General features: G+C 41.8%; 1 protein-coding gene across 3 annotated transcripts in view; it reads left to right on the top strand.

Annotated features, from left to right (window-relative positions):
- C23H3orf33 (chromosome 23 C3orf33 homolog) overlaps window positions 1-13,041 on the top strand; it is a 31,184-nt gene that overhangs the window by 6,826 nt on the left and 11,317 nt on the right. For 2 of the 3 annotated variants that reach the window (XM_023555366.2, XM_064275636.1), the window contains exons 2-3: window positions 3,128-3,187; window positions 7,888-8,035. In XM_023555366.2, the coding sequence (XP_023411134.1) occupies window positions 3,128-3,187; window positions 7,888-8,035 (208 nt within the window). Of the gene's footprint in view, window positions 1-404; window positions 897-3,127; window positions 3,188-7,887; window positions 8,036-13,041 lie in introns of those variants that run through there. The other variant, XM_003416196.4, reaches the window with a different exon arrangement.

Below are 13,041 nucleotides of genomic sequence, written 5' to 3'. Positions count from 1 at the left end.
GGGGGGACCCCCGGGAGAGCTCGGCACCGCCCACGCGGGGGGACCCCCGGGAGAGCTCGGCGCCGCCCACGCGGGGGGACCCCCGGGAGAGCTCGGCGCCGCCCACGCGAGGGGACCCCCGGGAGAGCTCGGCGCCGCCCACGCGAGGGGACCCCCGGGAGAGCTCGGCGCCGCCCACGCGGGGGGACCCCCGGGAGAGCGCGACGCCGCCCACGCGGGGGGACCCCGGGCCCCTTAGAGCACTGGGGAGGGGGCCAAGTGGACCTGCGGGCGCCTTGGGTGAACGCGTATTTTTCTTTTTTTTTTTTTTAAACAAAGTGAGAGGTCACCGCAGTTTGAGCAGGAGAGGGACATGCTGATTATGGCTTTTTTTTTTTTTTGCTTTTATAAAAATTTATTATTTTATTTTCAAAATGCTATTTTTAAAAAAATTCTTTTAAATCGACTAAAAAGATGTCCGACTTTTTGGCATCCTCCAGGTTTGCTGTACAAACCGCCCAACAAGGGCCAGGTAATTCGTCAGCTGAGGTGCCTGAATTCACACTTTGGGAGAAACTCCTAGAGCGACGTTTTCAAAGATCACTGGGATTGCTGTGGGATGGAGCTGTGGGGAGGAGCCAGGGAGGTTAGGTGCCTGCGGGGAGCCCCTAAGGGTGGATTGGGCGTGGGGTGGGAGAGGAAGAGACGTCTCAAAGGGGGCTGCCACTGGGCGGGGGATCGTTGGGGTAAATGATTTGTTGGGGGAAGATCTAGCGTGTTTTAGACAGATGCCTGTTAAAGGGGAGACCTGTGAACATGAAGATGGTCCTGAGACTTCTGACAGGAATCCTAGACGCTGTTTTAGGCCACCGGAGAGACCAGTGTTGAGGGGAGATCAGAACTGGACACAGAACCTTGTGAGTGAGCCGCATGAACCTGAAGTCAGAGCAAATGAGGAAGGGTACAGAAGAAGGCCTAAAGCTGAGACTGGGGTCACCCTAACTAACGCTTAGAGTCAGGGTAGTGAAAAGAAGTCAGCAAAGACCTAGGAGCAGGCAGTGAGGGACGATGGAAATCGGGAAAGTGAAGGTGTTGCAGAAGCCAAAGTGAATGAAGAGTGTTTTCAGCAGTGGTTAACTGTTAAAAAATTTAAAATTCTGAGTCGGGTGAGCTTTGCAAATGCTCTGCAGCCAGGCAGCAGGGGGCCAGGGGCTTGTCTCTTGTCCTCTCAGTTGTAGCCTTAGCCCTTAGGAGACCTGGATAGGTACGTGTAGCGTTAATGGGTGCCAGGTCTGTGTGTTCACTGACAAGTCCTTGTTTCTTCCAGGTGAGCAGGGGTCAGTGCATGGGCCGTCTGAAATTAAAAAATGACCTGAGAGGGAATTCATTCAGGAGGAATCGTTTTAGCACGCGGACGTGTCATTCCAAATAGCCTAATCACAAAACCCCAACGCTGTCCCCTTCTGTATATTTACGCCTTTATTTCTCATATACCTAGTTGTAATATGTTGAAGGAAAATGTGTTAGATTGTCATTCTTTTTTAGGGAGTTGCAGGATTCTTTTTAATTGAACTCTTATTAGCTCTATTTCAGTTTAAATGAAACACTTCAACAACATCACTAAGTTTTTTTTTTTTTTCCTGCTTTTTTATTGTAAATACAAAGTTAACAGCATTTGACATTTCAGCCACCTTTACGTGTATAGTTCGGTGACATGCTTGCTCCTGGTGTTGTCAGTGGTCCTGATCCATTCCCAGATTATACCATCATCCTTAACAGAAGCTCGGGGTCTCCTAAGCGCTGAGTCCTCTTTCCACCTCCGTGCACTCGCCCCTGGCAGCCGCTAATAAACTTTGGTCTGTATACGTTTGCCTGTTCTAGATACTTCGTGTAAGTAGGATCATGTGGTATTTGTCTTTTTGTGACTGACTTATTTCACTCAGCATAATGTCAGAGTTTGTCCGTGTTATAGCACGTATCAGGACTTCAGTTTCTCTACGGCTGAGGAATATTCCGTTATATGTATATACCACATTTTGTTTATCTATTCATCTCTTGGAGCCGTACTGGCTCAGTGGATAAGAGCTCAGACTGCCAACCAAAAGGTTAGCACTTCGAATCCACCATCCGCTCCTTGGAGACCCTACAGGGCAGTTCTTCTCTAACCTATAGGGTCGCTATGATTGGAATCATCTTGATGGCAATTGTTTTTGAGTTTTATTCATCGGTTGCTGGGCACTTAGGCCTGTTTCCATTGTTTGCCAATGTGCTGTAATAAACATTGGTGTGTGTCTGTTTGCCGTTCAGTTTGTAGTTCTTTTGGGTGTACATCCAGGAGTGGAATTGCTGGATTATGTGATAATTCTACCGTGAACCTCTTGAGAAACCACCAGACTGTTTTCCATAGTAGCTGTACCAGGTTACCTAGCAATGGATAAGGGCCCCACTTTCTCCACATCTTTGCATCACTATTTTTCCCAACCATTTACCCACATATATTTGCTAAGGTGCTATATTTTAAGGTTTTAGTGATAAGGTTTCCTACCAAATACTTAAGATTTCCACCATAAACTCAGGGTTATGGTCTGATTTGGAGCTCTGGTGACGTAGTGGTTAAGGGCTCAGCTGCCAACCAGAAGAGGTTGGCAATTCGAGTCCACCAGCCACTCCTTGGAAACCCTATGGGGCAGTTTTACTCTGTCCTATAGGGTCGCTATGAGTCGGAGTCAACTCGACGGCACTGGGTTTGTATAGGGTCGCTATGAGTCGGAATCAACTTGACAGCAGCGGGTTCGGTTTGGTTTTTTCATGGTCAGATTTCCTGTGGGCATTTCACGAGAAGCATTAGGCTGGTTCATGTATTCAAGGAACTGTGGTTAAGGCAGTGCTATCAGCATCATATGTCCATAATTACCGCGCATGCAGATTGCTTGGGACAGACCGGGAGTGTTATAAAAGCTCAAAGGGGATGGAGGATTAATGGGTGAGTGTGCAGTCACATTTTTCGGGGAAAGGTGGGCTTTCAGTTAAAGGATATCTGGTATTGGGACAGAGAGATATAGGGAAGACAGTTTTTTGGGTTTTTTTAACCTCCTTTTAATTGGTATTTCACTATTGTGAGAATTAATCCTTAAATCTCTCTCTGTAGAACATCAGCACTGGAATGGCCATAACTGGAGTTATGTTACTTCTAAGAAGTGTTCGAGTGGTAAGTTACAGGATGAAAGAGGTGTTACGATAAGCAACGAACTGTTGATCTATGCCCACCAGACAGTTTTTATCTCAGTGTATCATTTCGTTATATTAGAAGCTTTTAAATAGTATTTTAGAATAATGGGCCTATTTTAAGGTCTTAATTTAAAAGTAGCACAGCCACAGGGTCTTATGGAAAGTAATCGCACAACCCATATTTCTGTAATCACTTTTTTCGTGATTAAAAAGGAATCTGAAAAGGATTTAGCTTGCTAGAATGGTATAATCACTAAATTTGCATTTCAGACTTTGCAGATTATTTTTTAAATGTGTTTCCTATAGTGGTTTTAGAATTAAATCATAATTGAATTATGTTCCTTAGTACTGAATATTTTATGCTTGCAATTAGTATATTTTTTGGCCTTTTTAATGTTTTATTTATTTTTATTATTGTACTTTAGATGAAGGTGTACAGAACAAACTAGCTTCTCATTAAACAATTTGTATACATATTGTTTTGTGACATTCGTTACCAACCCCATGACGTGTCAACACTCTCGACCTTGGGCTCCCTATTACCAGCTTTCCTGTCCCCTCCTGCCTTCTTATCCTTGCCCCTGGGATAGTCTGATAGTCTTCCCCTTTATTCTCGTTAAGGGCTCTAATCTTTGGCTCAAAGGTGAACCTCAGGAGTGACTTCATTACTGAGCTAAAAGGGTGTCTAGGGGCCATACTCTCGGGGTTTCTGCCGTCTCTGTCAGGCCCGTAAGTCTAGTCCTTTTAATATTTTAATAATAGACATATTGGAAATCCATTTAATAATTCAGGATGTAAAAGGTATGTTTTATATAGCTAACTCCTGCCCTGGAATGTAATTTCAGTGTCATGTAGAGTTTTGGCATGGATTTACTGCTCCCGTGCATGTTTATTTCCTTCACTCATTGTCTGTGTATTGTTCTACATTATCATTCACTTCATAGCATGTGTCTACTATACATCTTTTCCAGCTGTTGCCTTTTCTCCCCTGACTCTAATTTTAGAAGTTTTATTCTCTTAAAAAAGTTCTTGCTGTGTCCCTTGAACTCATTTTTAACCTTGTATCTCTTGGGCTCTTTCTTATAACACTTCTGTGATTTTGCAAGTCATTCATTTTTTAGCATAGGTACCTATTTTTTAGAACGGAACTTTTTGAAACTTCTTTTTCATTTCTTTTCATTCTACTTTATCTTTTAATCCATATATTCCATGACATACTTGTCTTTTGAAGGTTTCAAATTTGTCAAAAGATTAACTGATCTGATGAACAGTTTAGTTCAGACTAGTACTGAGACGTCGTTTTTCTTGTTATCCTTTAAACAATACATGACTGAACACCCATGCTCATCTAAAGACTTCGTCAAAAGAGTAAAAAGACCACCTGCAGACTGGGAAAGTTTTCAGCTATGACATCTCCGACCAATGCCTGATCTCTAAAATCTACATGATTCTGCTAAAACTCAACCACAAAAAGACAAACAACCCAATTAAAAAATACGTGACTCAGTTATGGATTATTTTAATCTCTTTGCAATTTTCAGTATATAGTTCAGCATTTCACTTTGGTAGTGTTAAAACCAGAGGCCAGCTATTATCTTCTTACGGACTTTTCACGTCCTGATCCTGTTTATACAGTATGAGGCACATTATTGATATGTACAAGTTACTTATTATAAATTTATATTACATGTTACAAAGTTATTCATTTTAGACTTTAGTTCTGGTGTTATTTTTGTAGTGTTTATGTTTTTTGATGATATTGACTAACCACTGATGAGAAGAGCAAACTAAGGAAACAGAAAGGGAATATTGGAACATTAGGGGATGAAATACTCTGTAGTATAATTTTAGGATAACTTTGGCTGCAAGTAAGGGAAACCCCAGCTAACAGTGGCTGAATTCTCTCATGTCACAAGGAGTCTGGAGGTAGGAGGCTGCTGCAGTGGATCCCCGACTCAGTGACATAAGGGATAAGGTCTTGGCCTTTGTTCATGACACAGGATGGCTGCTATAGCTCCAAGTATCATATTCGTGCTCAAGGCAGGAGGAGGGGTAAAAGGAAGGTGCTAGCCACATCTTTCCCTCTTACCAGGGAAGTAAAAACTTCCCAGAAGCCCTCAGAGGACTTGCTTACATCCTGTTGTCATCTGGTCACCTTTGGCTGGAAGGGAGGCTGGGAAGGCGGCCCTTCAGCTTTTCCATCCCTCATGGCGTGTTGTGGCAAGGGAGAAGGGCCTTGGGAATGGACATTGCGTTAGCCAACCAGTGGCCCGTGTCATGGATTGAATTGTATCCCCCCAAAATATGTGGCAACTTGGTCCACCATTTTGTTATTCAATTTGATTTTTCTGTGTGTTGTATATCCTAATCTCTGCCTGTGGTTAATGAGGCAAGATTAGGTTATGTTAAAGGGGATTCACTTACTAAGGCCACATCCCTCATCCAATATAAAGGGAGTTTCCTTGGGGTGTGTTGTGCACTTTTATTTTACAAGAGATAAAAGGAAAGTGAGCAGAAAGTGGGGACTGGTGCCCACTATTGAAACTCCCCTTGCCCTGCCTTCTCTATGTGAGTAAAACGTTGTTCCATCCAATGCCTGTGTATAAGTTCGTGTCTTTCTTGGTGTCCTCGGACCTTGACTCAACACTAAACATCAAGGCACTGCTAGACCTTTTCATGTATATCCTTTAAGGAAAACAGCTCAGTCAAAGGGAGGGACTTTGAGTAGCTGAAGATGTCTTTGATGATCCTTCCTACTTCTCCTAAGTCTTGTCTTCTCTGGGCAGAATACTTCTGGTTTTCTCATGGGACATGATCTCCAGGCTCTTTGCAGTCTTTTTTTTTCTTCCCCCCTCCTCTTTTTACAGCTTGTGAAGTGTTTTATAAAATGTGATACCCAGAACTGAGCACAATATATTCCACTTACGGCCTGATTTCAAACAATCTGACTCTTGTCTCTCTTGTTCTGGATGCTACTTCTATTAACATTTCCTTGGGTTAAACTTTTTGGGGGGCACGGAAGGGGTTGTACTTTTTTTTAACAGCCCTGTCACACATTCATTTATTTTGGATTCGCTGTCAAAGTGGGAGAAGGGTGTGGCAGTTTGCTTCCCTAAGCATTTACAGCCTTGGAAACTGTACGGGGCAGTTCTGCTCTGTCCTTACAAGCTGCTATGAGTCAGAACTGACTCGATGGCAATTTTGAGTTTTTGGTCAACTTAAACCTCTAAATATTTTTCCTTTATGCTACTTGAGTTATTCTCTTGTATCCTTCATTAGGGATCGCTGGTGGCACAGTGGTTAAGAGCTCCACTGCTAACCAAAAGGTCAGCAGTTCGAATCTACCAGGTGCTCCTTGGAAACCCTATGGGACACTTCTACTCCATCCTGTAGGGTCACTATGAGTCAGTATTGACTCGATGGCAGTGGTTTTTTTTTTTTCCCCCTTCATTAGTAGTTTTGGAGGTTACAGGGGCAGACTTTACATATTAGTTCATCATTCCAGTTTCAGGATCTTTTTGAATACTAGCTCTGACTTTTGGTATTCATCTTTCCAAGCATCGGGCCGTCCTGATATTTGACTCTTATGCCATCATTTAAGTCATTGTATTTAAGTGATGGTATTAAAAAGTCATTTAAGTGATCGAATTAAAGGCAGTGGACCCAGGTCAGAGCCCTTATCCCATACGATTTGTCCCATATTCTGGATTTCTTGTTACAACGTGTTCTTGTATGGTGAAGTTCTCAAAATTGTTAGATCAACTTTACCGTTACAGGAATGTTGTTGTTAGGTGCCAACATCTAGGTGTTAAATATTTAAGTAAATTCCTCATGTTGACCTTTTTTTAAAATTTGCTTTCTATAAGATATATGTTTTAAAAAATCGTGTTAATTAAGGATTCTGATTTATTTTGGGAGTCTTTGAGCGGCCCAAATGGTTAAGCACTCAACTACTAGCCGAAAGGTTGGTGGTTTGAACCCACTCAGAGGCACCTTGTAAGACAAGCCTGGTGATGCAGTTCTAAAAGGTCACAGCCTCGAAGACCCTATGGAGCAGTTCTACTCTGCACACATGGGGTCACCATGAGTCAGAATTTACTCATCAGCAACTAGTTACAACAATAACAATTTAATTTGATACAGCTTTGTGTAATAGGATCATGACTATTTAACTAGATTTGTGTGGTGCCAGGTACAGATACTCATTGCATTTTGATGAAATGTGCCATTTTTTGAGGATATAAGCTTTTAGAAGGCAAGTAACCTGTTTAATGTTCTCTAGCGGGGCTAGGTAGGTATGTAGTATCTTGGAAACCCTGGTGGTGTAGTGGTTAAGTGCTATGGCTGCTAACCAAAGGGTCAGCAGTTCTGATTCGCCAGGCGCTCCTTGGAAACTCTGTGGGGCAGTTCTGCTCTGTCCTGTAAGGTCGCTATGAGCCGGAATCGACTCAACGGCACTGGGTTATGTAGTATCTTGAAATAAAATAGTGAATCATGATTTCTAAATAATATCCTATAAAAACTTTCGATTAAATTATATTAAAGTATTAATATAAAATTATTAAACGAATGTAAAATTTTTGGTTATGTCTTGTTAAATGTTTTGATAACAATTTGATGTTTTTTATTTTAAAATGGCACTAATAAAAGGTTGTATTTTTTCTCCTTGTAAACCAACAGACATCAAAATTCACAAGTTCTTCAGATATTCCAGCAGAGTTTATAAAAAGGAACGTTAAACTACGTGGACGATTACGTCAAATAACCGAAAATGGTTTAGAAATTGAACATATTCCTATTACTTTGCCTATTATATCTTCTTGGAAAAGTAAGTAAGGTGTGAGAATAATAAGACTAAATAGCTGTCGTAGTATTCTTTTATTAGATGTTTTTAATAAAATAGCAAAAAATGTCATTTAATTTGTGACAGTTCTCCATTGGTTGCCTATGAGAGGAAGTACAAACTCTTGGCTTTACATAAAAGGATCTGTTTAACTTGGCTCCAGATTTCATTTCTTCCTTCCCTTCTTTTTTATTCTTTAATCAAAATGTTCAACAATGGCAGTCAGGCACCATCCTGTTCTTCCGGTCTCATGGCAAAGTAGGCAGTTGTTCGTGGAGGCAGTTAACCGCACATTCAGTTTCTTCCTCCTATTCCTGACTAGTAAAGTATTATACTGACATGCAAAGAGCTGGAGATGGAGAACCAAAAGGGAAGAACATGCTCGGCGTTTCTCAAGCTGAAAGAACTGAAGAAAAAGTTCAAGCCCCGAGTTGCAATGGTGAAGGATTCCATGGGGAAAATATTAAATGACGCAGGAAGCATCAAAAGAAGATGGAAGGAATACACAGAGTCATTATACCAAAAAGAATTAGTCGATATTCAACCATTTCAAGAGGTGGCATATGATCAGGAACCGATGGTACTGAAGGAAGAAGTCCAAGATGCTCTGAAGATAATGGCGAAAAACAAGGCTCCAGGAATTGATGGACTATCAACTGAGATGTTTCAACAAACAGATGCAGTGCTGGAGGTGCTCACTTATCTATGCCAAGAAATATGAAGGACAGCTTCCTGGCCAACTGACTGAAAGAGATCCATATTTATGCCTATTCCCAAGAAAGGTGATCCAACCGAATGTGGAAATTATAGAACAATATCATAAATATCACATGCAAGCAAAATTTTGCTGAAGATTGTTCAAAAACGGCTGCAGCAGTATATCGACAGGGAACTGCCAGAAATTCAGGCTGGTTTCAGAAGAGAACGTGGAACCAGGGATATCATTGCTGATGTCAGATGGATCCTGGCTGAAAGCAGAGAATACCAGAAGGATGTTTACCTGTGTTTTACTGACTATACAAAGACATTCGACTGTGTGGATCATAACAAATTATGGATAACGTTGCGAAGAATGGGAATTCCAGAACACGTAATTGTGCTCATGAGGAACCTTTCCATAGATCAAGAGGCAGTTGTTTGGACAGAACAAGGGGATACTGATTGGTTTAAAGTCAGGAAAGGTGTGCATCAGGGCTGTATTCTTTCACCATACCTGTTTAATATGTATGCTGAGCAAATAATCCGAGAAGCTGGACTATATGAAGAACGGGGCATCAGGATTGGAGGAAGATTCATAAACAACCTGCGTTATGCAGATGACACAACCTTGCTTGCTGAAAGTGAAGAGGACTTGAAGCACTTACTAATGAAGATCAAAGACCACAGCCTTCAGTATGGATTGCACCTCAACATAAAGAAAACAAAAATCCTCACAACTGGACCAATGAGCAACATCATGATAAACGGAGAAAAGATTGAAGTTGTCAAGGATTTCATTTTACTTGGATCCACAATCAACAGCCATGGAAGCGGCAGTCAAGAAATCAAGACATATTGCATTGGGTAAATCTGCTGCAAAGGACCTCTTCGAAGTGTTGAAGAGCAAAGATATCACCCTGAAGACTAAGGTGCGCCTGACCCAAGCCATGGTATTTTCAATCACATCATATGCATATGAAAGCTGGACAACGAATAAGGAAGACCTAAGAAGAATTGACACCTTTGAATTGTGGTGTTGGCGAAGAATATTGAATATACCATGGACTGGCAAAAGAACGAACAGATCTGTCTTGGAAGAAGTACAACCAGAATGCTCCTTAGAAGCAAGAATGTGTCTTACATACTTTGGACATGTTGTCAGGAGGGATAAGTCCCTGGAGAAGGACATCATGCTTGGCAGAGTACAGGGTCAGCCGAAAAGAGGAAGACCCTCAACGAGGTGGGTTGACACAGTGGCTGCAACAGTGAGTTCAAGCATAACAACAATTGTACGGATGGTGCAGGACCGGGCAGTGTTTTATTCTGTTGTGCATAGGGTCGCTATGAGTCGGAACCAACTCAACGGCACCTAAGAACAACAACTACATTCCTGACTTCTTCCTCTGTTAATCCGGGTGAATTGAGACCAATTATGCCTTGGGTGGAAGCTTTCAAGCTTTTAAGACCCCAAGCACTATGCAAGAAACTAGGAGGTAGAACAAAAGCACTAAAGGTGTTATTAGGCCAGTTAACTGGGATGTCCAATGAAACCATGACCCTAAACCTCCAAACCAAGGAACCAAATCCCATGAGGTATTGGGTTGCATGTAAGCAGCCTCAGCAGCTGCTTGGTTTTTTGTTTGCTTGTTTTTGCTGTTGTAAATATATCACACAACTTTTGCCAGTTCAACTTTTTACAGTTGTACAACTTATTGACAGCAATTAAAATGATCAGCTTTGCAGCCCTACTGAAATGCGATTTTTCCGTCGCTGTTAACTGCCCTTTTTCTCCCCCTGCCATCCCTGGTGACCACTAATAAGCTTTGGTCTCTATACATTTGCCTTTCCTTGTCTTTTTATATAAGTGAGGTGATACAATATTTGTCCTTTCGTAATTGCCTTATTTCACTCAGCATAATGTCTTCAAGCTCCGTCCGTACTGTAATACTTATGAAGACTTAATTTCTCCTACTGGCTAAGTAGTCTCCTATCTGTTCTTTAAGATTCAGCTGAAATGTCAGCTCTTTTGTGAAGCTTTCCTTTACTCCACGCAGAATCAGCCTTTGTCTTTACCGTGCCCCACAGCAGTTTATACATACCTTGATTATAGTACTTACTCATCTTTTCCTATAATTACATATTTAGATTTATATTTCCCACTCAACTGTGAGCTCCTGGTGGGCAGGACCATTTCCTGTTTATTTTGATATTCACAGTGCCTAGAAAAATACCCATTACCAGTACAGGCTTGGTAATATCTGATGATGGATCAATTTAGTTCTGTTTAAAAATCTTCTTAATGTTATTTTAATTTTGTAAAGGAAAAATGTTCTTACTTTTTATCCCAGTTAAATGAATATCACTCCGTTCAGCAAGATATAACTGTAAAGGAATAAAATTGATTTTTTCCCCCAAGCATACTTGACATGATTGATTCTTTTAACAAACTAAGCAGGACTTAGGCAGTTTGAATGAGTGTTGTTCCCTAAAGAGAGATTGCCTAGGGTGTTCGTTTTGGGCCGTTTTAGCTCTAAGCAGCGTTTACAGGTCCTTTAGCTTCTGCGTTGCTGTAATAATTTAAATCTCTCCTATCTAAAGTAGTAACAACTCTTTAGAGTTTAGGCAGCAAGGCCACATCTCTGACGGTGCAGGCTGTGCTTGTACAACGCCAGGGCTGACTCAGGAGGAATCGGTCTCCGGGAGTCAAGCAGTGCCTCCATACTGTAGTTGGCAGAGGTGCATGTTATTATTAATGGATTTCATGGGTAATAACGTGTGTATCTAACTTAGTACATAGAAGCAGAGCTGTATAGCCGACAGGAACCTTCAGAAAGCATTAATTCCCACCTTTAGTTTTCTCCCCCACTTATCTTAATCTTTTATACAGGGGTTAAATGCCATGTGTAAGACAATATAACTAGTTACTGATGAAATCAAAGCTAGAAAATAGATTTTCTGCTGCTCAGTCAAGAACTCCATGTAAAGAGATACAAAAGTGAAAGAAACAGGTGGACGCAGGTGTTGTACCTCTCCGCAGGTGTTAACCAATACAGACGTAGTGACAGCACTAACAATGCTCTGTGTGTGAGGGACGTAAATCACTCACGTGAACAATATCAGTTCGCTTTTAGAGAAGTGAAACCTGCTTACCTGTGAGAGGGCTCTAGAACTGGAAAGTTGCCACCAAAGCATTGTTTTGGAGAATGTAACAAGGTGCTGGAACATAATCTTTTTTTTTCAAGCGTTGTGCGTCACTTTTTTTTTTTTTGTGGTAGATCCATGTGTAACAAAACGTTTGTCATCTCAGCATTCTTCACATGTACAGCTCAGTGACATTGTGTTCTTTGTTCTCAAGTAGCTATTAACTGAAAGCTCCTGTGTTCCCTTCAAGGGGCCCTGGTAGTGCAGCGGTTAAAGCGACCAACTGCTAACCGAAAGGTCAGTGGTTTGAAACCACCAGCAGCTCTGTCAGAGAAAGGTGTGGCAGTCTGCTTCCGTAGAGATTTACAGCCTTGGAAACCCTGTGGGGTCGCTATGAGTCGGAATTGACTCAGTGGCCGTGGGGTATGTTCTCTTCACTGTTTTTACTACCTGGTGATAGAAATAGACTTTTGACTTTGTTGTGAGGATGGCTGGGATTCAAGCCCTAAAGGCCGAGGCCACTCTAATCAGAATGCTTTGCTTCACATGGCTCTGCAGCAGAGTGAAGGCTGCGTGGCCTGGTAGTGAAAGGTGCGTTAGCCTGGAGAACTGTGTTTCTAGCTCTGGACTGTGGCTTTCACCATCACACAAGGGGGTTAGAAGATTTCTATTTCTAAGACTTTAACGCATGTACTGCTTTGCAAGACCTCTCCCAGGACTTTATCATTGACGCACATGAATGAGGAGGTACGCACGCACACATATGTGTGACTTAAGCATCTACTGAAGCAACGCTGTTGAAACATTTCACAGATATCACTGAATTCCTGTTCTGTCCTTACAGTCTCAGTATGTAGTGGCAGACAGTGGGCATGAGCCTACAGTAGTCACAGAACCCGCAGTCTACAGGGGTATTATTCAAAGCTTCTCATATCCCCAATGGTGAAAAATAATGTTGTCGGCAATGCGATACCCCTGTTCTGTGACGCTGACCATTGTCATGAATCCACTTACAATACCGTATAAACCCAGGGTACAATCAGTTGCTATTGTATTGTGTCCTATCTAAAAACCTTCCAAACCTTCAGCCACAATTTCCTACCCATCTTTGGGAAGGAGAAATATAATGGACTCAGCTGTGGTTTGCTTTA

This window comes from Loxodonta africana, chromosome 23, assembly GCF_030014295.1.
Source record: "Loxodonta africana isolate mLoxAfr1 chromosome 23, mLoxAfr1.hap2, whole genome shotgun sequence".
NCBI classification, from domain to species: Eukaryota; Metazoa; Chordata; class Mammalia; order Proboscidea; family Elephantidae; genus Loxodonta; species Loxodonta africana.
This window is presented reverse-complemented; position numbering and strand designations above follow the sequence as displayed.